General features: G+C 34.2%; 5 protein-coding genes across 9 annotated transcripts; 3 read left to right on the top strand and 2 right to left on the bottom strand.

Moving 5' to 3' along the window:
* Positions 1-940: 940 nt before the first annotated feature.
* Positions 941-4,955, top strand: LOC114876856. The gene is made up of 12 exons (XM_029188737.2): positions 941-1,326; positions 1,624-1,701; positions 1,757-1,851; positions 1,923-2,003; positions 2,086-2,232; positions 2,391-2,466; positions 2,537-2,724; positions 2,893-3,037; positions 3,118-3,333; positions 3,897-4,015; positions 4,181-4,316; positions 4,445-4,955. The coding sequence occupies exons 1-12, from the start codon at positions 1,024-1,026 to the stop codon at positions 4,763-4,765; spliced, it is 1,905 nt and encodes a 634-aa protein (XP_029044570.2). The 5' UTR covers positions 941-1,023; the 3' UTR covers positions 4,766-4,955.
* Positions 4,869-8,277, bottom strand: LOC114876852 (uridine-cytidine kinase-like 1). Of its 2 annotated transcripts, none has more exons than XM_029188730.2 (11): positions 8,140-8,277; positions 7,695-7,864; positions 7,491-7,621; positions 6,891-7,061; positions 6,712-6,818; positions 6,458-6,628; positions 6,306-6,377; positions 5,909-6,160; positions 5,630-5,839; positions 5,366-5,551; positions 4,869-5,299 (listed from the first exon to the last, which is right to left on the bottom strand). In XM_029188730.2, the coding sequence occupies exons 2-11, from the start codon at positions 7,745-7,747 to the stop codon at positions 4,982-4,984; spliced, it is 1,671 nt and encodes a 556-aa protein (XP_029044563.1). In that variant the 5' UTR covers positions 7,748-7,864; positions 8,140-8,277; the 3' UTR covers positions 4,869-4,981. The 2 variants fall into 2 exon arrangements, with proteins under 2 accessions (XP_029044563.1, XP_029044562.1); XM_029188729.2 differs by lacking the exon at positions 8,140-8,277 and adding an exon at positions 7,935-7,950.
* Positions 8,278-8,595: 318 nt separating this feature from the next.
* Positions 8,596-10,857, top strand: LOC114876855 (ras-related protein Rab-10). Its single transcript, XM_029188735.2, has 5 exons — positions 8,596-9,148; positions 9,484-9,544; positions 9,600-9,738; positions 9,818-9,907; positions 9,980-10,857. Exons 1-5 carry the CDS (start codon positions 9,022-9,024, stop codon positions 10,163-10,165), a joined length of 603 nt encoding a protein of 200 aa, XP_029044568.1. The 5' UTR covers positions 8,596-9,021; the 3' UTR covers positions 10,166-10,857.
* A 233-nt stretch (positions 10,858-11,090) lies between these two features.
* Positions 11,091-15,273, bottom strand: LOC114876853 (protein lifeguard 1-like). 4 transcript variants are annotated; one of them, XM_029188732.2, is made up of 7 exons: positions 15,088-15,273; positions 14,507-14,571; positions 13,783-13,852; positions 13,261-13,344; positions 12,813-12,990; positions 12,475-12,745; positions 11,091-12,384 (listed from the first exon to the last, which is right to left on the bottom strand). In XM_029188732.2, the coding sequence occupies exons 3-7, from the start codon at positions 13,832-13,834 to the stop codon at positions 12,025-12,027; spliced, it is 945 nt and encodes a 314-aa protein (XP_029044565.1). In that variant the 5' UTR covers positions 13,835-13,852; positions 14,507-14,571; positions 15,088-15,273; the 3' UTR covers positions 11,091-12,024. The 4 variants fall into 4 exon arrangements, with proteins under 4 accessions (XP_029044565.1, XP_029044567.1, XP_029044566.1 ...); XM_029188734.2 differs by lacking the exon at positions 15,088-15,273 and adding an exon at positions 14,720-14,904; XM_029188733.2 differs by lacking the exon at positions 14,507-14,571 and having other exon boundaries at positions 13,783-13,864.
* Positions 15,274-26,356: 11,083 nt separating this feature from the next.
* On the top strand, positions 26,357-27,296 carry LOC114878527 (glycine-rich cell wall structural protein-like). The gene is made up of 3 exons (XM_046286193.1): positions 26,357-26,368; positions 26,657-26,778; positions 27,065-27,296. Exons 1-3 carry the CDS (start codon positions 26,357-26,359, stop codon positions 27,294-27,296), a joined length of 366 nt encoding a protein of 121 aa, XP_046142149.1.
* The last annotated feature ends 430 nt before the right edge of the window (positions 27,297-27,726 follow it).

The raw sequence follows: 27,726 nt of genomic DNA, 5'->3' as shown, positions 1-27,726 counted from the left end.
TCGAGACCCGAAATTATGGACTTTCGAATAAATTTATGTGCTAGACGAAATTTCGCGGCCCCGCCCAAACTCGAAAAAAAATTTCCAATCCTAGCCCGAGCCAAATTTTCGGGTACTGGCGCACCCTAATTCTAGGTACATGATACGCACCCTCCCTTTTGAGAAAAGGGAGTACAATTTACTGATTTTTCAAGCTTTGAACACGCTGCTTGTTCACATTGAAATTGCCCTCAATAACGTGCAACAAACATTTTATTATTTAAACAAAAGTGAAAGATATTTCAAAATTGTGGATACTAGTTAATGTGGAACCATGTTTCTCGTCAATTAGGAATACGTTCGTTAATTTAGGCTCATCGTTTAGAGGGCAATGTTTGTCACGCACATTCAGCTTGAAACCGCGTGCTTGAAACAAAGAAGGGGAGAGATATTTCAATTTTCGTAAAAATCGTAAACGAGTTCGAAATTTCCCTTCGCGCGATATAATTCCTGGCGGCCTCTAGTTACCTAGGTCGGAAGAAACGTCGGGCTAGTCTCTAGACGCTAGTCTTTATGCTGTTGATTTGTTAAAATAAATGTTTATTTCGTAAAAAAGAATGAACCTCTTAATTACATTACCTTTGAAAACATCCTTGTTCCTTATAGCTTGTCATTTTTCTTTAATCTTTCAAAATATAGTTCTCTTTTGATAAAAGCACAAATAATTGAATCACTTAATCTTCCTTCCTAAAAACAAAATATGAAAGTTAATAACTGGTTAGAAGAACTTGAAAACAAATAAAAAGAATCAAACATAACGAAAGGTCCGAAAATATTTCAGAAGCAGAATAAGCTCCAACTAGCTCTTCCACGAAGTCGCGTTAATTAAAACCAGAGTAGTAAAGTGATTAGCGATCGGTTAATGAAATTGGTGCTTCTACTCGCAGTCAAATGCTATAGAAAGAATCATCGCGTAACTGTGACACGACATCCACAGACTGAACCCAACTGAACAATTATTAGTTTAAATTATTTTACTCTACGATGCCTGGCGGTGTTGTATTTCTAGTCTGCATTCCCACGTACAGCTACGAACACGAGTTGATATTTGGTGTGCCCTCGAAACTAAATAAGAGGAATGAAAAAGGAAAATTCGAGATTGGACCAAAAGTGAATTTGCGTCTGAGAGAAACACGAACGAGAACTCAATTTTTGACGCTCGATGACGATGACGAATTGCAAAGTATCGTGGAAGCTGAGGATGATTCGACTGGAAGAAGAAGAGGGCGAGGACGCCGAGTTCCCGGCCAACGGGACAGAAACCCGGTTTTCGTGTCCATGGAAACGGTAATACGATTTGAAAAACAAAATCTCGGGTGTGAAAAGCTCTCGAGAGCGTATGCAAGCTTTCGAGAGGAACCATTTACTAAGGGTAGGTGTCTACTCGAGAGTAGACAAAATACTCGCAAGAGAAACTGTCGCTGAGAGTGAGAAAATGTGCTGAAAGTGATTATTAATCAGCTGAGCGAGTTTTACTCTCGAGTAAGTACACGTACCCTTAGAAATTTCTATCACCCTTATAAATATGTTTTTCATTTTCATTTTAAATATTAACAACCGACAAACAAATGTTAACTTTTTAAGGTTCTGGATGAATTATTGAAGAAGTTGAAAGTAGAACACGTCGTCTGGTGCAAAGACAAAGAAGACATGTATTACCAGGTAAGACAATACCAACATCAATTTTCGTTACTTACAGTCATATTTTCTTGTTCAGGTGATATTTCCGGTACCAGCTGGAGAACCATGCGAGAATTGTCTGCACTGTCTAACAGAAATGGGGATTGGTGTGAAAATGAACTCCATAGTAAGGTGATTCACCCCGAATATCGTTCTCTACTATACTAAACGTAACATGTGTCTAAATTTGCAATGATTTTTAGCGTGATTCCGACCCAGTGCACGTACAGTGGCGTAGGTGGTGGTTCCGCTTACACGGCCGTCAAGGATGATCTAGCACGAAGGTGTCCATTGCGAAGAAATTCGTTCTACTAATCAGAGAAACAATATAATGAATTATTAAATTGTTACTGCAATTTTTTTCAGACGAAAAGAATCGGAAGATAGGAAGAATGCCTGGAAAGCGTTCGTGGAATCAATACGGTCGAAATTGACAGTGAAACAAGTTGTGGATGGCGTTCGCAGTGGTGGTGATCTTACGTTCGATTACGTGTTGCTAGTACTGACAGCTGAGTGAGAAATATTTTATTTTTTATTCTTATTCATTTTATTTTCTGGAAAAAGAAAATTAACAAATAAATTAAACGATAGTAGAGGAATAAAGGTGGTAGATACTAATGGAAAATATTTTCGCTAAATATATTACACCATCTATTTTTTATCTTTCATAGTTGTTTAGCAGCCCTTGGTCTCATCGAAAACAGTGCGACAAACGTTGTTGCGGCCATGTTGGTCTCTCCCTTAATGGTAACACTCAATTTCATTTAATTATATTAGTTTTCTATCAACTTACTTATTTCTTAATCGCTATCTCAAGGGCCCCGTAATGTCGTTAACCTTTGGGACCATCATAGCCGATAGAAATCTTCAATGTGATGGCTTAAAAAGTCTGCTACTTGGAATATTTGTCTCGATCCTCTTTGGCTTTATATTTGGTCTTATTTTGGGCACCACAGAGATGCCTTGGGGTTACAACGACTGGCCGACTGATGAAATGAAAGGCAGGTATGTATTTCTACAAACAAAAAATTACAAATTATATTAGAAAAAGCTTCACAATAGAATAATTCAATTAACCGTGCAGCTATTCAAATTTTTTATTATCTTTTCCTCTTCGACGTGGAAATATGAGTCTTGAAAACCTGAAATCTTATTTCTGTTATTTCCTGGTAGAGGTAATTATAGATCACTATGGATGGGTGTATTATGGGCTTTGCCATCAGGTACTGGTGTAGCCGTAGCTTTATTGCAAGGAAGTAATGGTCCTTTGATTGGCGTTGCCATATCCGCTTCTTTACTACCCCCGGTAGTAAATTGCGTGAGTAACGAATAACAAATTGGCATTCTTGAACTAGCAAAAACCAGTCGATTCAATATCTATAATTTTCATTCTGGTAGGGTTTATTTTGGGCTCTAGGGTGCATATGGTTAATTTATCGGCCGATTAAAATGCCACACATAAAAGGGGAATCTTACACCGACTACAACTCCTCGTACGTCTACGTGTATACTGATTATCTACCAGTAGAATTCTTCTGCAATGGCATAATCAGTGCCTGTCTGACTTTTATCAACGTAATGTGCATCTTTATCACGGCAATCATAGTGCTAAAGGTGGGTAAAATAAAGAAATTGAAGATTAATCTAATTTTCACTATAATTACAAAAAAGTGAAGTTATTAACTACTTAATAATTATATTAGTTAATTACATAATTGTCTATCCCTTCAATTTAATTTCTCAAGATACATAATCAATTTGGGGGTAGAAGTTACATAAGAAACTATTAAGAGCCTTTTTCACAAGTGGATATTCTACTTCAAGCTAAAATTGAAACAATGCCACCTTGTGAATCGTGCCAGGAACCAAACTTCCGGTAGCTGGGAAGCAGTAAAGTAGGAGAGGTATTTTTAAACTCCCATACGTGACTTCTCGCATGAGATACTTGTTCTTGTATACCTCCTGTGTTTACTGCTCTCCAACTACTATACCTTCAGTTTGTTGCGCCATCCGCAACAAACGCGTTGCTCTGATTTCTTTCTTTTATTATCTGAAACATAACGGGATAAGAAATTGAATTCGTACAACAAAATGTTTCTAAATATATCGTATAATATTTCTCTTTTCGTTTAGCTGGTACAATACCATTCACAGTACGAATTATGGTTTCCTTCTAGATTAAAGAAGTAGCTGCACCGTACACATCTACACCGGAATTACGTCGCTTTTGGGAGCACGATATCCGGCTGGTTCGTGATAAGAATATTTCACGAGATAACAGCTCGGTAGACTCGAGGTAACAGAAATATTTTCAGACCACGTGATGTTCGAGTTGAACGATCAAATTAATAGAACCAAACGAATGAATATTTCTGTACTTATTCAATTTGATCGTTTAATTCGAGACTATTTTGCATTCGTGTAAAAATTTCACGATATTAAAAATAATCATCTGCGGCAGTTTTTACGAAGGTCTGAGTAAAACGAAACAACGGGCATTAGAGCAAACGTTAAATGAAGCATTGCGAGAAGCCGCAGACGACGAGACGTTTCGCAAGGTTCAAAGAGTGAGCTACGGCCAACACGGCCCAGAAGAGGTAACATAAATATTTTATGCATTCTATAACAAATAATGATAATAATATAATTACACAACCAATTAAATTCACTGATACATAAATCAAAAACTTAATACAAACACTTGCGTCGAATACCATTGTTACAGTTCACGCCAAAACTTGGTCGCCACACCGCTGGTAGTGTAAGCAACATTGCGCACACTGAACTCAAAGAAGAGACTGGATCCGATGGTTTTCGTCCAGCAGATGGATTAGAAAATTCCGTTAGCACGAAAGAGGACTTGGCCGCTCTTGATCGACTGGTCACGTATCTTCTTGGACAGTCAAACAACGCCAATTCTGTGAACTTGGATTCTTGGCGACGTTCCCGTCGAGCAAGTTCACGAGGTTACAGACAATTACGCAGTACGGGTGCCACTGCTGAGGGAGGCGAGGTTGGCTCCAACGTCGACACAACGCCGCTTTAACTCCAAAAAATTTAGTAAATAAAACTTCATTCGATTCGTCGAATTAATTTGCACTTGTATTGACACATATGCTGCTCGACCAGCACGGATGTTGCACACGTTCCTCGGGTATAACACAACTTTTTATTAAAGATACATGGAATTACTGCATTTGCTTTATAACAACAGAGATTAAATAATTAAGTAGATTCATGAATCAGATCCTTTTGAACCGCGTTAATCTTCGAGAGAAGATGGCTCGGTACCGAAGTACCGATCTCCAAAATTACCGATACCGGGTAAAACGTAAAATTTCTCGTTTATCACAGGATCCAGGGCGGAAGTAACAATTTTAACGCGTGGGAACGCGTAGGCGATCGAGTGTACACCAGATTCTGCCATAAGCAAAGATGCAAGTAACACATTCTCTTCGGCAACATCGTGATCCAATAAAACTCTGATTGCCATGATGGCAGCAGCACCTGTTGCCACCGTTGCGTCCATTAGTATTACCCTGTAGTCTTTAATATCCTTGGGTAACCGGAGATAATAGAGCTATAAAAAGTATTAGTGATAAATATATAGATTTTATTAGGAAAGGAAAGATCTCCGGCTAATTACCTCCGGCTCTCCAGTCTGTTGGTTCGTTTGTATAAGTATCTTTCCTATTCTTATATCTTTACATACATCTCTAACAGCTTGTTCCATGGTTTCACCGGCACGTAAAATGGAGACACCACATATCTTATCTGTAGCCCCGCGTTTTCCGGGATACAATACACCCTGAGGCGTTTCTACCGTCACGTCCTTTAAATACGCGACGACAAATGATAATAACGATAGAAAGAAAGTTAATCAATTACATTTTGACAATATAACTCTTACCTCAAATGGCAAAAGAGATAAGGCGTACTCGATAACCAAACGTATTAAACGCTTGGAATAAAATATAAACTCATCTCTGTACGTTTCTTTGTTCCTTATAAATGTATGCAGACCCTTAATTTGTGGTGTGTCTGGAAGCAAGTAAAGAGAAGAGGGTAGTGGCTGACCGATAGACGAGTGAGCTAATTTTTCTCTGAGTTTGAAACCCCTCTAAAATTGGAAGTAATTATAAGTAAATACAATACATTAAAATAGTATTCAAGGAACAGTTGATTTTACCAATTGAAGCTGAGTATGTACATGCTGTACAATAAGTTCTATCGCGACCTCGTTTTCTCCACCGCGTGGAACAATAATATCCGCGTGTACCATTAGGGGAGCTATATAATAGTAAAAAGCGGGTTGCACCATAGTACTGTACTGCTTTAATACACCCTCCAAATCCCTTCCTCTTTGAGATATATCTCTACGTAATCTTCGTGCAAGCCTCACGTCAGCGTCAGTATCAACAAACACCTTCATGTCGCACATCTTGACCAATCGAAGAAAGCAGATCAGTGGTAATTTGTGTTTTTTTTTTAATTTTTTATTTTTTATTTTTATTTTTTTTTTTAACTTTTGTATCTTATTGCGTTTGTCACGCCCATTCCTCCCGCTTTCCTGATAGTCGGCTTACCTTCAAAACGTCGACATTGTAGAAAGTGAATATTCCCTCAAATATAATAACATTGGCACCGTACATTGTTTTCTGTAGAACAAGAGAAAATACAAAGTACATACAGCACATTCAACACTTAGAGAATACTTGTATCTTTAGTATCAACTTACAGTTCTACTTTCTCTACTATGTGTTACAAAATTATAAATAGGAACTTCCACCATTCTACCCTCCTTCAAACGCTGTAAAGTCGTCTTAAGAAGTTCGAAATCAAAAGCGTCAGGATGATCGAAATTGTATTCGTTACGTGCAGCCATGTCGTGCTGCTTTTCGTTTAATACCTATACCAGAAGTTGTTTATATCATAATTCATCGGTTTATTTTTAATATTCATTAAAAAAAAAGAAACAATAGTTTTTCATACTTTGTAGAATGAATCCATGCTAAGTAACGTGACCCATGGTACATCCAAAGATTCTATGATTTTTGTTGCAACTGTAGTTTTACCAGATGCACTACCCCCGCAAATACCTGAAATGAAACTAGTAATACCATTAAATTCTCTTCTAGGAAACATTAGTAAACATATATTATGTTACCAACCTATCACAAAAGGTTCTACTTGTTGTCCAGCTGAATTATACCATGGTGGTCTACCAGCTGTGTATATTGTTCTTGTCTTACTTCTAAGGATGGACTCTGCAGAGGTCTTCTTACTGGACTGTGTTAAACTGGTAGTACGTTGCCTTCTTGATCTTGGAGATCTCTGAGATCCTATTACATAATTGAACATTTTTCGTTAAAATACATTAAATAATTTATTACAATAAAGAAGGAAGAAATTTTATATGAGTAGAAGATTCAGAATATTTTATGAAAATGAATAGAACATAATGTTTATATCAAAGAGTTTCAAAAGAAAAGTAGGAACAAGAAAGGTAGAAGGTAATAGGATATGGTACTTTTGGAACATTTAGACTTCTTCAAATTACAGAAGGTTTCTACTTCAGTGCGCCAATTACATCTTGATTGCCAAATACAAGTACTCCAAATCATTGATTCTGTAAATAATTATAGTGTGTAATCTATTTTTTGTGAAAATAAATAAGAAACACCTAGTTTTTACAGAAATAACAAGGTGGTATACGAGATATTGTATCAATGATAAATGAGATTATTTTGAAGATTAGTAATTTATTTTACCTCTTGAAGGTGGCCTCGGAGATTGCGGTGTAGGAATTCCGATATCGGAACGTTTATAATATTCAGCATCTTCGCAGAGCTCATCAGCTAGAAAAATTTCTCTCTCGTCCACGCAAATTTCTCTATCCTCGCTAAATTACGGAAAATCCAATACTGTTAATTCACAGACGAGAAACAGATAGTAAAGAAATGTTGTTAACCCACCTGTCAGAACTTGCTGAGCTTGGCGGATCGAAATGCTGCATCTTGGCTGCCATAGTCTTAATTATGCGTAAGAAAATTTAATGTAGACCCATGCGGGTACGATTTTTGCCCTCCAATGCGGCAGACCGTTCGCCCTCGTGCTACCGCTGACTGCCAACAAAAACTGCAAACTGCAAAGGAAGGTGACAATAATAGTATCTTCTACAAATCGCCATCTATCTTTCTTATTCTGAAACTAACTCCTTCGTATTTATCGCCTAGTGATGGGCATTCTATCGTCTCTGTCAAAAGCAATTTAACTCGATGCAACTTTCACCACTTTAATTAAATCCGCATACTTGAAAACTTTTCTAAACTTCGTTGAGCAACTAGATTGTTGAAAATTTCTTAAATTCTTAAGATATTTCGTGCACATATGTACAATTTAAGACATTTTAAAACTTACATTATACAGTTTCAGGAGTATTTTAGATTTTGAACCCATTACTACCCTTTACGATTTCTGCTTGCAAGTGCATTTAGATGCATAATGTATACCGTGATCAATTAATTATGTACTCGTCGGTACATCTTCGTGCCGTACCTAGAGGTGATGAATATTAAACGAATTCTATTACAGACATTTTAATTACTAACGATATACTTTATCAGCTTTAAATTTCGATATGTTAATATTTGAAAAGGATCCATGGAATAACATCACACCTCTTCAATGATCTTAAAATTGCTATTGACATAACAATTATCTTAAATGTAAGAAAAAAGCATATTGCGCCGCAAACTATTAATATCTTATTTTAACGCATATCGATACAGAACGGATAAAATATACATATGAATCAATAACATAAAATCGATAAAATAAGCAATAACTTTATGGTCTCTTATCTAGTATTCGAGTAATTTAACATTATTCTTGCAGTGGTGGTGACCTCCCGTGGTAGCTGGAATATTTGCAATTAAACCCGATACAATTTTCTGATTATCACTAATTAAGGTGAAGAAAGGAGTATTGTAGGAATCATTGTTTAACTGATGTCGTGACGTTCAGGTTTTGTCAGAAGTGCAAAGTTACCCCGATGCTTCTGCGTGCTGCTCTGTTGTATGACGTCGTATTGTCTTTTAATAGTCAGCCCCTGTGACCGGTTTTTCCGTCGTTAACGAGGCATCGTTGTACGTCGAGACGCGCCCTCGTCCGACCTTGAAACCTATAATCGTTCATAACGTTCGATGTTCGAAACATCGTCTGGAAAACTGTTAATCGTGCTCCACAGGTTCAACTCTTTTTGTTTTCTTCAGCGCCTCGTTAACGCGAAGCAACAGTGAAATGGCGAAAAAGACGTACGATCTATTGTTCAAGTTATTACTTATCGGTGATTCCGGAGTCGGCAAAACTTGTATATTATTCAGATTTTCAGACGATGCTTTTTCAACAACATTCATTTCTACCATAGGTAAGGAATCCGTTATGAATAATCGTGGTTTATCATATCAGTATATTTCGTGAATCTGAGTCGTTCGACATTGCGAATTTCTTTCGGCACATCAGGTTATGCTACAAGAATGGAACTAACACTATGAAATAAGATCATTAAAATGTTTAATGGATAACAAATCTTGAAGAGTAGTTCCATTGTATCGATTTTGTAACCATGGAGAAAGCATTTCTGTGAAACAATTTGTTATCAACATTGTTGATAAAACTGAATGTTTTTTATATACATATATATATGTTTATATACTGTGAAGTGTATTATGTAAATAAATTTTAATGTTTTTTGTCGTTCAGGTATCGATTTTAAAATCAAGACAGTGGAATTGAGAGGAAAGAAAATCAAGTTACAGATATGGTAAGTCATGGTATACTTAATTTTTCTAAACAGCCCTTAATCTATACTTTTGCAGGGATACAGCAGGTCAAGAAAGATTCCACACTATTACTACATCATATTACAGAGGTGCAATGGGTATTATGCTTGTTTATGACATTACTAATGAAAAAACGTTTGAAAATATTGTCAAATGGCTGAGAAATATTGATGAGGCAAGTATAGTTATAAACTACTTCTGATCGTAGATGCAAGGACTTGAATTTCATTTGATAAACTTTTAATTAATTTCAGCATGCAAATGAAGATGTAGAAAAAATGATACTAGGAAACAAAAGTGACATGGAAGACAAACGTGTTGTTAGCACAGAAAGAGGAGAAGCGGTAAACTAGCTGAAATTTATATTTTATGAAGTTTGTAAATGTTGGAAATTCACATGTTAATATGTCCTTTAGATAGCAAGAGAGCACGGAATTAGATTTATGGAAACATCTGCTAAAGCAAACATCAATATTGATCGTGCGTTTAGTGAATTAGCAGAAGCTATATTGGAAAAAACACATGGCAAAGAACCGCAAGATGCTCCTGATAGAGTAACAGTCGATCGAAGGGTGGAAAGAAGTTCGAATCGGTGCTGCTAACTTTATATTATTTATTTTAATGGCGCATAATAATAAACTATATATCAGCTCGTGCCACGCAAAATAGATTTGTGGATAGATTTAGAGCATAATTTAAAGCATAATAATATAATTAAACTCTTTGCAACACTGCCTAATCAAATTCAATTGAACTTGTTTGATAATTCTTACAAAAAGACATCTAAAAATTAATTTTAATTATAAATGAAGTAACTACAGTTTAAAAAGTGAAGTTTTTTAATTATACCTGGGTTTTAAAGGGTGGGTTATAAATGCTGTTTGTCACATATATGATTGTATTTATAAATGTGTCTGTTGCATGTACTTATACAAACGTTAAAGCTCCATCACAGCTTTTATAAGGAACATAAGAAACAAGCAACAACATACACTGTTGATGGAGCTTTATTTTCTATGTAAAATTTCATGCGTTGTTGCACGAACAAAGTCAACTAGAAACAATTTATTTGTTATGAGGCTGCAATTTGTTACCATAATGAGAAGAGTGAGAATGAATGTGGGCTTTTTAATCTTTAAAATCTATGTGAACATTGAATGCTTTTTCATACAGACGATGCACTACATATACTTATTTAAACTTTAAGTTAAAAGTCTGAAAGCTGAAGACCAAGAGCTTTTATCCTATTTCTGTAAAACTAATTTACTACAAATATAAACATTCACGATTTCGAGAGAATTGTTTTTTATTTCCCTCAGCAATAAATAATATAAAGAATATTAAATATTTACCAAGAACTGATTTATAATACAATCATTTGTGTTGTTAAACTTAACATTTATGTTTTTTTTTTCGTAATGTATACAGTTGTGTTTTTGTTCTTACAATGTATCAACATAGGCTTACTGTAAGATATTACAATATAATAAACAACTTTTTATCTCAAGGAATTAAAATATTAATCAATATTTTACAATATTTCTTTTATTACAGAAATATGATCAAATAACATATTTTTTCAACACACATAACGGATAAATATGAATGCGTATATACGTCTAGAATAATTTGAAATTTTAATAACATTCAAATATTATATATCACTAAATCTACTATACCGACTTTAATATTACTAAAATATATTCATTAGAAGTGTGCGGGATCTTGAAAATGTCGAATACCCGATACTAGAGTCAGGTTTTATGAAGTACCTCGTGATACAGAACCAAGAGTCATGTAACAAAACAAGCTTTGTTCAATATGTAATGAGCGTGAATTGGAAATGTTTGCAAATAACTATTGAATGGCTGTATTAAACAAAGTTCGTTCCGAACCACGACTCAGAATCCTGATATTCGGGTTCTCACACACTTCTAGTATTCATATTAGATGGATCATTGGTTTACTGGATCTATGTAATATTTTTTATGTTATGACAAATTTACAAAATGTAAATCTATTTTTCAGAAAATAAATTATTTCATTAAGTAAATTAAAAGAAAATGAATATAATACTTTCCTCAATTGAGAAATGAAATGAATACCTAAACGTACGTATATATAACTTTTTATGTGTTGTATATTATTATTTGCACTTACATTCTTAACTGTATTAACGATTAGCTTATGTCTCTTTAGTATGATAGAAATTATTTGACTTACGAGACTAGAGGTCGAACATTAAAACAGTTTTTTGTGTTAACTATATCTTGAAAAAATGTGTAAAAGCTATATTTCATAAAAATTAACTTTTTTTCTGCCAATACCATTTTTTTCTCATCTCTAATTGCTTCTTATCTGTAGTGTACTCTCTCTTTGCGCAAAGAGAGTCAAAACAGAATAATAGTAAGTAAAAGCATTATGCGTTCGAGATTAACGACAAAATTGTGTGTAATACTACTTAATCTCGTGCGACGCCAATAATGGTTAAAATATAAAGGAAAATGTTAATAACATCGATGTAAAGAGTCAGTGCTGCAAAAATGTACTCTTCCGGAGAAATCGAATACTTGTGATTACCACCAATCATCATTTGCGTATCGTAAATTAGATAAATAGAGAACAGTAAAGCTCCAATCGATGCATACACTAAAGTCATAATCTTACTACTCCAGATTATTGCGATTATTCCAAAAAGCATAAAAATAATCAGTGCAACAAATAAAATACTATTGAGACCAGTGAAATCAAATTTCGTTTGAAATGCAAATAATGTCAGTGCAAGGCAAACAGCTGCAGTAATTCCAACAGCCAGTAATACCTGTAAATATTTTTAATTATTATTTTATACCCCAAAATTTAATATTTATATCAAATATTAAAATTCATATATATATTCCTAAGACCTTACCTCTTCAGAATTGTATGTTGAAGCAGCAACAGCTAAAAGAAAACCTTCTGCTATTGTAAAAAGAAACAAAAATATGAAATTCATAGGAGCTTTTCGTCTCACACTAGTACAGCAAGCCATACAAATAATCAGAACAAAAGTTGCTACAAAACAAATCCAGAACATTTCTGGATGAGCCATTGCCCACATTTTCGTTGGACGATGATAAAGGAATAACGATATCAATGATACTGTAATCAGAAGCTGACACATCAGTATGCTATATACTTTTCTGAAAAAAAAAAAGGAAATAATCGATTATACAAATGTAACAGGATATTATCAATTATAATACAAACCTAATAAATCCATTTCTGATGGATTTTTCACTGAATTCAAACCCTTTGACTTCGGGTGGCATAGAGTCGTCTGCATAGTTTGTCCCGTACATGCCTGGTTGTGGTCCTGCAGCAAATCCTGGACCAGGTGGTGGAACGTGTCCGTAGGGAGGAGCGCCTGGAGGAATGAAACCAGGACCTATAATAAAAATACAAAAATTGTTAAATTATAAAAGAATAAATGAATTACATGTTGCATATATATATATATATACAATGAGAGGCAAAAGTAAGTATATACTGTTCAAAATAAAATACCTCGGTTAAAATTGGACTAAATAACTTGAGGTTTTTTGAGAAGTTATAAAAATTAATTCACTAAAATATGTATTTTCAACGTGACTAGTTCCGTTCTTAGACTTTTGCCTCTCACTGTACATAAATTAAGATATTAAAAATTTCAAGTGACCTGGTGGATTTGCACCGTAAGGAGGTGGATATCCTTGATTATAGGGTTCCTGAGGAGGATACCCAGGATTTTGTTGAGGGTAACCTGCACAAATGAATTGTAATCATATAAAACATTATGTTGCAGTAGCAGTTTCATTCTAATTCAAGCATCAATTTTCATAAAACTTTGCACTTTAGTAACAGCTGCTAAATGTTGGTGCATATCTGCTTTTTAGTGTTAATGATACAATTTCTTTTTAATCTGTATAGTGCTTCCTAGATGATGCAATCAATATTTTAAAATTATGTTAAATTCTTTGATAAATATGCAAATAGTATTAATTTTCTAATAACTGCTACTAAGTATAAATTATGACAGGTGGATAAATGGTTGTGTTATAGATGGTTTTGATCGATGATTGCCACTTGAAACAAGCATCATGGTACTTAAAGTTTGCTAAATATTCTGTTACATGTTAAGAACATACGTGAACAATATATGACAATAAAGAATATTTATAATTTAGAAAAAGGTGAGAACCTTGTTGCCCTGGATAATATCCTGCACCAGGTGTACTCTGCCAAGTTGCCATCTTTTGAGTTTGGTTTAACTAAAAAAGAATCTACCATTATCATAAAGCATTGTTAAAAAAAAAATTTCAATGGAACACCAGCGCACGAATGTATCAGCAGCCTTAAAATGAAATATGTAAAATTAGTGAAAAAGCAATTTTTCACTTTGCTTCATACCATTTTATTTATTTAGAGTATTATTATATTAAAAGCATCTAACAAACATATATGCATAATACATTTAGTACTTCATTTATTTTAAGTTACAATATTAAACAAAGTATTTCTTTATAATAAGTACAACATAAATGAATAATTTAATGTAGTTATTATAATCAACAGAAGTTAGTATTTAAATACATTAGTACTTTAAATATTGTTACTTTTAATTCTCTTAATACAAATGATAAACAAACATATATACATATACATATTTTGTGAGCATTTTTCAACTGGTGTTAGAGAAGTTTCATTGTAAGATAGGTATCTATTATCTTATCTTAAAATGACTGTATTATCACATATATGTAATAATATAAAAATAATATCTGAAACGGTTAATTCTTAGAAGCACAGATTAATGTAATCATTATTTGTTCAAATACTGTAAATGTAAGTATAATTAACGTGTGTTAATTTTTCAAGGATAAAGTCAGCTGAAAATAACGGTACAATCACTAATTAATAATTACCACTATATTTACGATCTATGTACGATTTTAAACGTCACATCGCTGTCACTTATAATCCGGCGTCACTGTTAAAAAAAATATTTCCTTATTATAAAAATAGATATAGCATATTCCAATTGCAACTTTAAGAGAAAAAAAGAGAAGCAAAAAGCAGATTGAATTTCGTCAAGCGTAAGTGAGACGTAGGTTGAACGATATCGTCACGTATCTTACTCAGTAACTAATAATGACAATTTATTTTGGCTTCAATTAACATTAAACTACACCGGAGAAGCTTGCTCTGGTCGAAAAGCAAAGTCATGACATTATGAAATAACAGCCACCAGAGTAAAACGTTTCCCTGCATTAACAGTTAGCGGAATGAAACATCAAAACGAACAGTTCACGAAGATGCCAATACATTTAAATAATATTTTTATTAACATTAATGTTATACAATTTTTGTTTACATTTTTATAAACAATATTCAACCGGAAAACGTAGTAACAATATACATCAATTGATGCGTCATGCGCACTTTCTAGAAATGGTTACAATCGATAACCACATTCGTGCGCCGAACATAAGTTAAATTTATTTACCTGTTTATAGAAGTATGTTTCAGATCCTTATACAAACAATTGATTGTATCTGCTTGAAATGGTAATTATTTCAATCAGACTATATCATTAATCAGATTCGCCTATTTACACAAACTATACGTGCTGTTGCGTATTGTACGAAGAGGTCTCAGTCCCCCACTTCACCAACCGTCAAACTGAATCTGCTACGAGCAACTGATATGAAGTACGTTGAATATTGGAAAACGAGACGAGACTTTAATACATTTTGCGCCTGCGTGATATGTTACATATTTCTACTGTTTACCAGGGAGGAAATAAATGCTCATGTTTGGGAATTCCTCGTCTCCGAAGATGTGCTGCACCAAGCGGCCAATTCCTTAAAAATCAGAGATCTACAGTATCGAGCACAGTAGCTTTCTGTAGGGAAAATGGAATTACAGAGATGGAAATTCTCAAAACCTTAATTTAGATGATATTGAGAGAGATGAATGGAGACTGCTTACACTAAAGCAGTGATTACAGATCAAGTTAGGTTTGCATAGGTGGTATAACAATCGTGCCTGATTTGCCAGTCCCTCTTCTAGCACACCTTGCAGTCACAACTGAAAAGACACAATTTTGATTGTCTCTAATTCTATTTCTTTTTAAATTAATCAGAATCAGCACAAGACTGACAAATTTTTATAATAATTGGTTGACAAACATGTATTTTAAAAACACCGCTATAAAATAAATATTTTGAAAATTCGATCTTAGCGCTATCTATATGAGAACGACTAAAACTATTCGACAACTTACCGATTGATTTTCTGAAACAATGGAGTAGTTTCAACCATTTTTGTATAGATACCGCTATAATCGAATTTAAAACATACATGAATTATGGCGGTCTTTTTATTTTAAAATACAAGTTTGTCAAACAAATATTTATCCATTTTATGGTCTTGGTTTTACCTGTCGCGACGTATTGGTGTTGCAACACGCTGCTAATTCTTGCAAAAGAGTAGAAATCTGCAAATGGCATGCAAATCTCGCAGCCAATTCGCTCGTATTATTTGCTGTATAATTAATAAACGTACCATAAAAATAATGATCCATTTATTAATTACCCATCAAATAATAACGATTGCCCAGGTCTCACCACGAGGAGGTTGCTGCGGGTGGAGACCCGCCCTATCCTCATCCCATCCACCCTCCATTTATGCAAATTTTTATATACAATTAACAATATCATCCTCTTGATGCACATTTGCAAAACGCTTTTCATTGTTGTGCAAACGAACAGCAAAAGGAGCATTATTCTATTCACTACCTGCCTATCTACTTGTCTACTTACATTTTTGTTTTTTAATCCTACTACATTTTTTTTTATATTGAATACAGATCTGTAATTAATAAATATGCAATTGCATATTTGTCCTACATACTTATAAATATTAAGAATATTTGTCAATACGAGCACTCGTAATTATCTTAAAAATACACTTAAATATAAAATTTAAATCTAATTAAACACTGCAGTGCTTAAGGCAACTTTATACTTTTTCAATTGCCTGTCCTACATATTAATAAACTTACAACCAGTTTCTATACCCAAATCTAAAAGGGTATAAGTAAAGACGTATAATGAGTCTGTGGATTTTAGTATTCTTATCAGATCATTTCCTGAAATAAAATGAAAAGAATTAGACAATTTTCAAAAATAATTAGTTTTTCCTTTTTCAATCGTTTTCACATCATCTTAATTAGATTCACTGAAATCCATCTTTCGATCTTATATTTTGTATTAAATTTCTTCCAATTCAAATAACCAATTCACACTTCCTATAAAGGTACTTCTCTGTAACAGAAACTCATTAATTGAATCCATACAAAGACAACAAAAATTTAATGGTTGAAAAGAAGATGCATTAGTACAAATAAAATGTTACAAAAATTATAGTCGTTGTTAATAACTCATTTCCAATGAAAAGAGGATAAATCAATTGGATTCCAGGATCAAAATAAAGAAAAAAAAGATTTAGAAACATATACTGTCATTCAATAAATGATTTGAGTTAGGAATATTAATTATTTCATTTTATCAAGCTTAATATTCGTTCATTTATCGATAAATACTACGCGATTTTTTAATTGAAATAATTGTATTTTATTGCAATGTAAGTACGTACAATCATGACTCTACCCAACTTTATCACATTATATTATTCAATACACCTTTATAGTGCAAGTTTGTTGTAAATAGTAAAACTAAAACAAAATCGCGCTTGGACTTCAGTTTACAGGAAAAGAATTTAAAAATTTATAAAAGAACACTACTTTAATTAGCTTCTCAGTAAGCTTGAAACTAAACATCGCGATCAAAAATTAAAATTGAACAACTTCAACAACGATCATCCATTACTTTTGTTTAAATAAAGTAAAATAAAAATTTAATAAGCTATCTCGAATGAACAAATATTCCTTGAAATATTTTACCACCAATCATCAAAAAATAAAATGAATTTCTATTTTAAATAAAACTTCGAATAAAGTTCTCTTTAAAACTTTATTGTATCTAATAATATCCTGAAAACATTAAATTCATATATTATTTAACAGTATTTCCAATAACCGAATGCTCAAAATTTTCAAAATTAAAAAATGGGAAGAAATAAGAATGGGGGCGTGGCAGTGGGAGGAAGGGTACAGGGGAACCTGAAAAGAAAAGTTTGACTACCCATAAGAGCAATCCCTAAGCAAACCCTATAAAACAAACCGAAATCACACGCAACACTAATTTCAAAATTGCAAACATTCTGAACTATGACAAAACATCGGCTGGCAACGAAGGGTCTCACGCCCCCTAGTCTTACGCCAGACGCTACATACCACCCACCCCGCCTGGACGTCGTAACGCCAGGACAGAGTGCACCCCTTCGCTAAGAGCGCTACCCGCCCGTCCAACACGTTGCATCCAACGGTGTCAGATTGACGGACGCCCATAGTATAGACAAAAGGACTACAGTTTAGAATATGGTAACATATTTTCATATGTTCCGTATTCTAAAACTGCGCCTGCAAAGGCCTAGTAATGCATGGGTATATCTCCCAGAGATGGTGTTCACGGTCTTAGGCCGCGGAATCCTTAAAAGGACTCCCACCGAATGTGAGTCATAGTTACTTTCACTAATTTAATAAATGCAAAAAAGTAAAAAATTTAATAACAATCGCGAATTCATTCGCAACGCTAATTTCATTAATTATATAATATGTACAAAAGCGTACGCGTGAAGGCTGCTCCATTATGCGCAACGCTAAGCTGAAAAAAAGGAAAAAAGAAAAAACGCGAACTGTAACGCAACACTACTCAAATCTACCGAATTTTGTAAGACGCAACACTAATCTAATAAAGGGGTACAGCCAATCCAAGGCTGTATCACGGCAGCTGGTCCATAGCTGCCTTATGGACCATGGCAACTCCACTGGATCGTTTTTGGGCATTTCAACACATATCGCAACTCTAATGCAAAACGCGAATATTCATTACCGCAACACTAATTAGCAGGGAACTCTATAAACTAATGCAAAGCAATCGCGTATTTATAAGTCGCAACACTGGGAAACAATCGCGCTAATGTCATTCGCAACGCTATCTTTAACAGACATGTAATTAAAATGCAAAAAAAGGGGATTCTCAAACCGTGAATTTTTTACTCGCAACACTAAAGCAATCAACATTAAAAAGCAAAACTCTCAACAATCTTAAAGCAATCAACATTGAAAAGTTCAATTCTATTTTAAAGCAATGCAAGAATGAAACGCGATATTTAAAGTTCGCAACACTAAATGAAAATCGCGATAATCATGCATACGCAACATTAAATTGAACCGTGATCGATATTCATTCGCAACACTAAATTGAACCGTAGTCAATATTCGCAACACTAAATTGAAAACGCGATTTGCCCAAAATCATGGGGGTCACGGGCCCCCTCTTGTCCTGAAATTACAAAACTACAACTACAGGCGAGCACAGTGACAAAGTAGTAACGATAATGATTTCCCATCCTTTTTAGCAAAAGGATGCAAAATCATTAGTAGTTCCCCTCTTGAAAGACAGTTTGTCGGGGCGCTTCGGCATATAGCCTTTTCTTTCTTCGGGCGGTCCACCCACCTAAAACTTATATCTAAAGCTCGAGACTTGCAAATTCGCAAAACAAAAAAAAAATCAATCAACAAAAAAGAAAAATCGCGAAACTCTAATTGACACGTGGACGAAAAAGGACTTTATATAAGTCGTTGTTCGTGCACACGTGCCGTGCTCGAGCAGAACTTGGGCGTTTCGTGCCATCACGATCGCGTATGACGACTTCTGAAGTCGCCAAAAATTTGAAAAATTGTACAGATAGATAGAAGGCGAACGGCATACTCCGTTCGTATCAATCGTATCGTCAATTCTTCAAATATATTCCAGGTACAGGTTGATCACGCGAAATCGCGCCTACCCGACCAAGAGACTGTGACAACCTGTCCCGGCTCTACCTACTTACAATCTATCACACACACCAGAAGGTATACTACCTACCTACCTAACGCTATATTTAAAAAAGGCAAAATCACATTCTCACAAAAATTCATTCCACGACCCCCATACACTCCACCCGGGTGCAAGAGCCTATACTAGGGAGAACGTCCCGGGACGCCTCCGTCACCCGAGTTTCATCTCACATCACACTCTACGGTACGTACCATTTTTCACTGAAATCGTCTGGCAAGGCTAGCAATCATTGCGTATAATGATAATTACAAAATTTAATTAACTACTTTGATATAGAATATTTCATAATAATGGTAATAATCATGGTAATAATAATGGCAATATAGTAATAGTAATGGTAATAATACTATTTGGTTTGTACGTTCATTGTACATCTTGTTGAATAAAATATTATTTCAAATTAAAAGTTAAATGAAAAAGTTATTAAACCGACGCAATTCCACAGCCTAAAAACACACACACACCACATGTGGAGATTACGTCGTGCACGATATACTAACACAATGCCAGCCGCTTATTAATTATTATTCTTATGAACTAGGTCATCGTGCTCATTGCCTCTACCCATCCAAGTAGCACCTGGGCACGTGAATGGGCTTTGGCAATAAACACGGAAGGGGTTAAACCTGAAAATCCTGATCTACAAACATGATTAGTACATAAAACATCTAACGGGCTAATATTTCATTATTTTAATAAAAGTGACTCGACTTTGTAAATATAAAGCTTTAAGAACAAATACTGAAAAAAAAAAAAAATAGAGCAACTATGACGCAAACATGGTGCACTGCTAATATCAGCTGGCAACGAAGGGTCTCACGCCCCCTAGTCTTACGCCAGACGCTACATACCACCCACCCCGCCTGGACGTCGTAACGCCAGGACAGAGTGCACCCCTTCGCTAAGAGCGCTACCCGCCCGTCCAACACGTTGCATCCAACGGTGTCAGATTGACGGACGCCCATAGTATAGACAAAAGGACTACAATTTAGAATATGGTAACATATTTGCATATGCTCCGTATTCTAAAGCTGCGCCTGCAAAGGCCTAGTAATGCATGGGTTTGTCTCCCATGAGATGGTGTTCACGGTCTCAGGCCGCGGAATCCTTGTAACTAATTTGATTAATTAAATAACACATAGGATTGAGATTAAAAACCAAAAGGATTCCCACCGAATACTAGTCAGTGCATCGTCATATTTACTCTCGCGTCGGAAATTTCTCGCAACACTAATTTAATAAAGGCAAAACTCTAATAAAAAGGAATTTAATGTCAAAATTGAATTTGATATTTTATTAAAAGCAAAATGACTAATTAAAAATTCTTTACAATGAAAAAAGAATATATTGTGAAAATTAATAAAAAATTAAAACATCCTCGGGCGACTCCCTCCTCAGAGTAAATTTTCAAGAATACGCAAAATGTGTTGAAATAGATCACTCTGACTTGGAAATCTACCCGTCACGAATTGTCTTCTTGCACATAACTTGTTCACTTTTCCATGAACGTGTAAATAAGCTAAATTTCGATTTAGAACGAGTGTTACTACTTGTAAAAAATTCTCAAACTATATTAGAATTTACAATGTACAAAACGTAACTAAATTTAAGAGTAAAGGAATCATTAATATGTATCTCCAGTATACATATTATATTACCAATATTATATCAATTTGAATCTTTGCAATAACTAAATCAGACGGTATCTGACTTCTTCGTTAAAGAAAAAATAAAGAAAATTCTTTCTATATTAAAATACTTCATATTCCACATTTTATTATAAAATTGTAACATTTAAAAGTATTCATATATTTCATAAATATCTATTGGAATATGTGGAATTGAAATAATATTAAAACGCGGAGTGCAAGAAGACCTAGCCTGAGTTAAATGAAATGAAACACAATAAAAATGTTACTACTCATGGGTATAATCATACCCATGGTCACTCTGCTCACCAACCACGTATACAACCAGTAGCCCGTGTCGATTCGGACCATTCGTCCTACGACATGAATGGGCACCGGAGGAATCATAAAGCATGCGACTTACCGTTCGCAGATATACTCTTCTTCCGACAGTCAAGTAGGAGGATGCACAATAACCAGGTAGGAGGATGCCCAAAACGAGGTAGACTGAAGACGGAAGTCGTGAAGAAAGCCTTCAGGATGTCCGGCAACTCGGCAAAATCAAAAAATTCATCTGTAACAAAACAAAAAAGAATTACGGTTAATTTTGCAAATTATCCGTTTTTATTCTAATAAAATTATATATAACTTTCGATTTTATAAATTATTAGCTATTATAAAAAAACTCTCAATTATCAAGTTTTGAAATTGTAAATTATTCTATTTTAATTAAAAGCAATTGAATAAAGTAATAAGATACTTACACTCTTTCCTTGTGGAGCATCGCCCAAGACTCCTCTTCACTGGTGCCGTGACTCTAATTCCGGATATATCGAGCAATTAAAAGAAAAAAATTAAAAAGAAAAATAAAGATATAAAGTACTAGTAACGCGACCGTGAATAATTTTCGGCGAACAATTGTGGAGATTCTACTTTCGCGATGGAAAAAGATAAATCAGAGCCGCGATGCTCTAGAAAATATTTTATAATACGCAGCAAACACTGACTCTACTTTCGCGTGATTCCTAATTGTACAAACGCAACTCTATTCAGGGCCAGTTCACCCTTGACAAAATCAAAACATGTTCGTACAAACACTGACTCTACCGACCGCCTTGCGCGCAGCCACAACAATTCCTGGAAGAAAAGATTAGCGAGGAGGTTGGGGATGGGTGGAAATATGTATACAAAAACAACATTCTTTCTATTGAACGTTCGTTAAGGAAATACTGTTATGTGGTTAATAATGACTTGTAAATGAAAATATCTGTGTTTGTAAAATATCTTCAACGAACACAAATGTTGTTAAAACTGAATATTGATCCTAGATTGAAATGAAATGTTTTAAATAACTGTTGGTAATTATTTCAATGAATATTACATCGATAGAAAATCATTTTGTAATAAAGATAATAGACTATTCTATTAAAGTAGAGGATTTTCGTTGTTAAGGTTGTAAGCATACCAAAAATTGTTGAAAAGTTTATTACGTCATGATTTATAAATTATCTAAATTCTTTTCAATAAATGAAATCCGAAAATTAATCATGCTTAAATAGCATGTGATTTATTAACGTGATTCTATTTCAATTTAAACTTGCACCGAAAACTGTATATTATAATATAATTACGATGATTTAATAAAAACAAATTGTTTAAAATAATGAAAATTAAATTAATAATTGCAGAAGAGAAGCAATCATCTGCAGTAGAATACAAATTGTTTCAATTTTGTACTAATTTAAGACACGTGTATTAAATTGCTACACGAAATTATTTAATAAAATGAAAAATTAATGATCCCTTTTGTATTAACCGATAAAAAGAAATTTCTTTAATCTTTCCTTCCTTGACTTTGGTATCAATTAATTATTAAGAATGCTTACAATTAACAACGATCCAACAAAAAAAAAGAATAAATATTAACAATTGATTACAATAAATGAAAATGTTACCAATTCTTTATGAAATTATTTCAAACCAATATGAAGTTTTATGACGTTGTTTCAATATCAACCAAATATCTGTAACAAATAAGAAATACAAATTTATGTAAATAAAATTTAAACAACAGCAATAAAATTATGATTAACAAACGATCGAATTTTATAGTTTATACAAAATATTTGAGTAGATAAGCTGTGCGTACCTATTATGTACTACCGGCATGTAAGAGAGGACGTTCTCAATACGTCTTATCACCTCGACGTTCACGAGGCAAATGACGAGACCTTCCTACCCCTCGAAGACCAATCGGTAACGTTCGGTAATACTCGGTAATAATCGTTCGGCACCGGCTGACACCGGCCGGTGTCGAAGCAGCTAAACGAGCAGATTTTAGGATATTATGATGCTTATTGAATTCTCTTGTTAAAATTAACACGTGGTAGTAAACTTTAACAATTTGAAACAGTAAATTGTGGGCACGTTCAATAATGTGTAAGAAATTAACGATATAATAGGGAAAGTAATTCAGATTCTGTAATTCCAACCTCATTGTGAATTCGCGACAAGATCAAGAATTTTCAACTCACGTATTTTTGAACAAAAAGTCGAATTAATGTTAAAAATCAAGAATCTAGACTTCTCTTCGACGTTTCTTTCTGTTTTTTGTACTTCGAACACCCGAAAGGCAGTTTAATTTAATATATGAAGATAATTTAAGCTTACCTGTTGCAGTCGCGTGCAAAACCGTCGAAGCTTCGAGGGGGGAATGAAGCACTACGCCACACTCTGTTCACTAACCGTACAACCGACGACTCTGATTGGTCGAAATGGGAGGACGCCATAATGAAACGACCAATCACAGCCATTGGTAGAAACTTCGAATTGCTACGAAACTTCAGTACTAGAACAAGGGAAAGGTTAGTTGAAAATTATCAACGCCATATTGAAATAAAGTCAAGATTACTTTTTTCAACTTGAAATACGAAAATATAGGAAAGAAAGTAGTAAACCATACAGGATATTCGTGGTATTTAATAAATTATCGTGATATAAGCAGAATAAATGAGGAATGTATTATTTTAATTCGTATCTATGTATATTGGCAGAGTAGACAAAAACGACGAGGTCAATTATCGCAATTTATAATAATAAATTATGGGGAAAATGTATTAAAAACATGAAGAAAAATTAATAATATTCAAGAAATGGTTGATATAAAGGAAACGTAATTCAGCAAGAGTAAAAAGATTTCACCTTAAGCATTTCCGAAGATAATGTAGAGTTGATGTCAGAAATGATGAATCTGGACTTCTCTCCCACTTTTCCTTCTGATTTTTGTTTTTCTTATATCACGAATACAGTTTAATATAATATTTTAGTAGGATTTAATGTCACTTATCACAAACACGTGCACGCAGGACGGAGTTCCAGAGGAAAGTGACGTAATGAGTCAGACCTGCGTACATCGCCAATAGCAACGATTCTGATTGGTCGAAGTTAAGGGGCAATTGCCATTGGTGGAAATGAAAAATTGTCAGTAGTTCATAAAATTCAAATAATAAATACAGAAGACAAAACTAAATTATGTATTTTTTTACCTTGCATACAATACCCATCTTGTTTTAAACTTTAGTTAATTGTAATTAACTAATGAATAAAATCGCATTTACTATTTAACCATCCTCGAACGTTTTGCCTCGTGTATATTCTTAAAATTATGTACCGTCCTGAATCCTAGAGTACGTAACAAAACGACAGGCAAAAATGCAGTTGCAAACTATGTCGGTATTTCAGAACATGAGATACGAAGTAGGTACAGAAAAGGTAAAGAAATGTGTAAGTACTAAATTTGCAAAAAATATTATACCTACATATAATAAAGTGTATTAATAAAGTGGGACTAAATAGAACTATTAGAGAGGTTTAACTCCAGAACCAGGATTTGATAAACTAACCCTTTAGTTCCTTAACCCTTAAAGGCTACTATGATATGTTTCTCTTAAACAAATTAAATTCTTAGTGAGTTATCAATTTTATGATAACGTACTATCATTGCTAACAATCTGAATAAATATTTCAATAATTAAAGTTAGCAGTTGTAATGTCAATTACTACAGGCCACAGAAATCTTAATCCGGTCATGGCTTTGGAACTCGTTGTAGGTAATTAAAATACCATCTCTTTAATTAACCCCCTTATGCGGTGAATAATCTGTACTCCTACATACGACCTTACTTTTTGCTAAAAGAAGCTTGAAATTCAATTCAACAATCGTTTGTACTTTTTTCTTCAGTATTACCTCTTGTCACCTAGAATTCCTCTAACGTATAAGGAAGTACCAGCAATAGACACAAAGAGAAAAACGCTGTTCCTCTTTTTACGTAACGATGCAACCGAAAACCGTCCCCCTAGCACGTTATAACAGTGAAAGTTTCTCTATGGATGAAATTCGAGATGCGCGGAAAATACAACTTAGTGTTTCTATGAAAAATCTCGTCAGTTGACGTGCAAACAACTGGATCACGGAAAGAATAATCAGTGATAAAAGAGGGAAGAAGCCCCCTACAATAGATATGCCAAATATCTTCAACAGATAGATCACCGCAAACGCGATACATATCGATGAGGTTCGAAAGTATTTCTACAAAGTTCGACCAGGAAGTTATTGAGTTAGAACAAAGTAAAAAATAATCCACTTAACAATCTATTCGGATGAGTAACAGAGGCTCGTACGCGTTCTCTTTATGTTAGATTAAAAGATTATATTTATATTTCGAGCAATCGCTTTCAAAAACAGAAAGAAAACAGGCTGTTGCGGTTTTACTAATGACGATTGCATTTTCTATCTTACAATATATTTATCGATCAATAATCTTTATAATTGACCTATTTCTTTCCAACTAACTTGACCAGCCCCCTTCATGTTATATCTTCGCGCGGTCTCGTAATAAAACGACTTGAACGACAACAGTACGTGTAATGTTGCTTTAGAAAGGCGTGTTTGTTACACGCGTGTGTGATGTTACAACAATGTGACACACATGCACGTGGTAAGCTACTTTGGCGGGATGCGATACCGCAAGAAAAAGACCCACCGTGGTATAAAAGGGGGTGTATTCTCTGGAGTAGGCATCAGTTTCAATCGCGAACTGCCTAACGCTACATAACCAACATGAAATTCCTCGTAAGTAACTCGAACGATTTTAAACTGTAAATTAGTAAATTGTTTAAAGACTATGAATTTAAAAATGTTAAATTCCTTGTTATACTTAGCAGGAAATTATTAAATCATTGTGACGCACTGTTTCGATCTTTAAATTTGTTTCTATGAATGGTACCATGGTTTCATTGATGATTTAAAGACCTCATAATTCAAAGAAGAGTTGATACTTTCCTGTTAGTCAAAATTTATACTAATTAATAACTGGGTTAAAGAAGTACTATAGGATTTTTAAAAATATTTCTTTCTTAGATCGTTCTTGCTATCATCGCCCTTGTGGCTCCCATCTACGGTCAGGAAGCCGAAGAAAGGAAGCTCGAGAAAAGAGGCATCAGTCTTGGATTGCATTCTGCAGGCATAGGATATGGAGGAGGTAATGTAATTTAATTTTCAATAAAAATTTATCCCTAATCTAAAAATTTATCCATCACTCGAGTCTTTAAATCACCCATAAAGAATCTATAAAGCTATGACATTGCCGAAAAAGTGGAATGAAATAATCCATTTACTCTAGTTTACAAAAAGTCTAATTCTTTATTAAGAAATACTGTTTATAATTAGTTAAAGTACTTAACAAAAACAGTGATTGTTTAATTGTGTTTACAGTAGGATATATTATGTTTTTAACTGATATGCGAATTTTGACTGAATTATTTCAATTTTAGGACAGGGAGGCGGTTATTCCTCATACAGTGTACCGATAGTTCGTGTTTCCGGCGGATATGGTGGTGGATCTGGTGGTGGATATGGTGGTGGATATGGTGGTGGATATGGTGGACATGGACTCGGCGGATCCGGTGGAGGACTCGGTGGAGGACTCGGTGGAGGACTCGGTGGAGGACTCGGTGGAGGACTTTCTGGAGGACTCGGTGGAGGACAAGGTGGCTGGTGAAGAAGGCAATACAATTTATCGGTGCTAACACGCATTGATACGGTTCTAAACTTTGTCTGGAAATATTATATTTTACTTTTTTTACATTTTCTACTGCTCAAATGAGGTTTTGTACCGATATCTTAAATAAATTTTGATATCTTTTAATTTTGGTACCATCATTTACCCTATCACTATTTAGCTGTTAAGAGAAGATTTTATTACACTCAACTGTGGAAGTATAAGAGAATATTATAATATTACTTCCCTATTAAATTTTTAAATGTTATAAACTTAATTTATTTGTCCTTACTAATATGGTAAAATGGTACTTAGAAGAAACCATTCATGGAAGCAATTGTGGAAATCCCAAGGAACATTAATTGCTTGACATTACAAGTAACAAAGGTAAAGAAATATTGTAAAAATAATGGATGATTTAAAAGAGGAA

Source organism: Osmia bicornis, chromosome 6, assembly GCF_907164935.1.
Source record: "Osmia bicornis bicornis chromosome 6, iOsmBic2.1, whole genome shotgun sequence".
Lineage (NCBI taxonomy): Eukaryota > Metazoa > Arthropoda > Insecta > Hymenoptera > Megachilidae > Osmia > Osmia bicornis.
Note: the sequence above shows the minus strand (reverse complement) of the source record. Positions and strands in the feature narration are given on the sequence as shown.

Coding starts and splice junctions, on each gene's coding strand:
- LOC114876852 (XM_029188730.2), bottom strand. CDS start 7,747: ATGGCAGCCAAGATGCAGCATTTCGATCCGCCAAGCTCAGCAAGTTCT. Junction 6,819..6,890: donor AGTAGAACCTTTTGTGATAG/GTTGGTAACATA, acceptor GTTTCATTTCAG/GTATTTGCGGGGGTAGTGCA. Junction 6,629..6,711: donor GCATGGATTCATTCTACAAA/GTATGAAAAACT, acceptor CTTCTGGTATAG/GTATTAAACGAAAAGCAGCA.
- LOC114876855 (XM_029188735.2), top strand. CDS start 9,022: ATGGCGAAAAAGACGTACGATCTATTGTTCAAGTTATTACTTATCGGT. Junction 9,149..9,483: donor AACATTCATTTCTACCATAG/GTAAGGAATCCG, acceptor TTTGTCGTTCAG/GTATCGATTTTAAAATCAAG. Junction 9,739..9,817: donor GGCTGAGAAATATTGATGAG/GCAAGTATAGTT, acceptor AATTAATTTCAG/CATGCAAATGAAGATGTAGA.
- LOC114878527 (XM_046286193.1), top strand. Junction 26,779..27,064: donor GGCATAGGATATGGAGGAGG/TAATGTAATTTA, acceptor AATTATTTCAAT/TTTAGGACAGGGAGGCGGTT.
- LOC114876856 (XM_029188737.2), top strand. CDS start 1,024: ATGCCTGGCGGTGTTGTATTTCTAGTCTGCATTCCCACGTACAGCTAC. Junction 2,467..2,536: donor TGTTGGTCTCTCCCTTAATG/GTAACACTCAAT, acceptor CGCTATCTCAAG/GGCCCCGTAATGTCGTTAAC. Junction 3,038..3,117: donor TACCCCCGGTAGTAAATTGC/GTGAGTAACGAA, acceptor TCATTCTGGTAG/GGTTTATTTTGGGCTCTAGG.
- LOC114876853 (XM_029188732.2), bottom strand. CDS start 13,834: ATGGCAACTTGGCAGAGTACACCTGGTGCAGGATATTATCCAGGGCAA. Junction 12,746..12,812: donor ATCAGAAATGGATTTATTAG/GTTTGTATTATA, acceptor TTTTTTTTTCAG/AAAAGTATATAGCATACTGA. Junction 12,385..12,474: donor CAACATACAATTCTGAAGAG/GTAAGGTCTTAG, acceptor AAATATTTACAG/GTATTACTGGCTGTTGGAAT.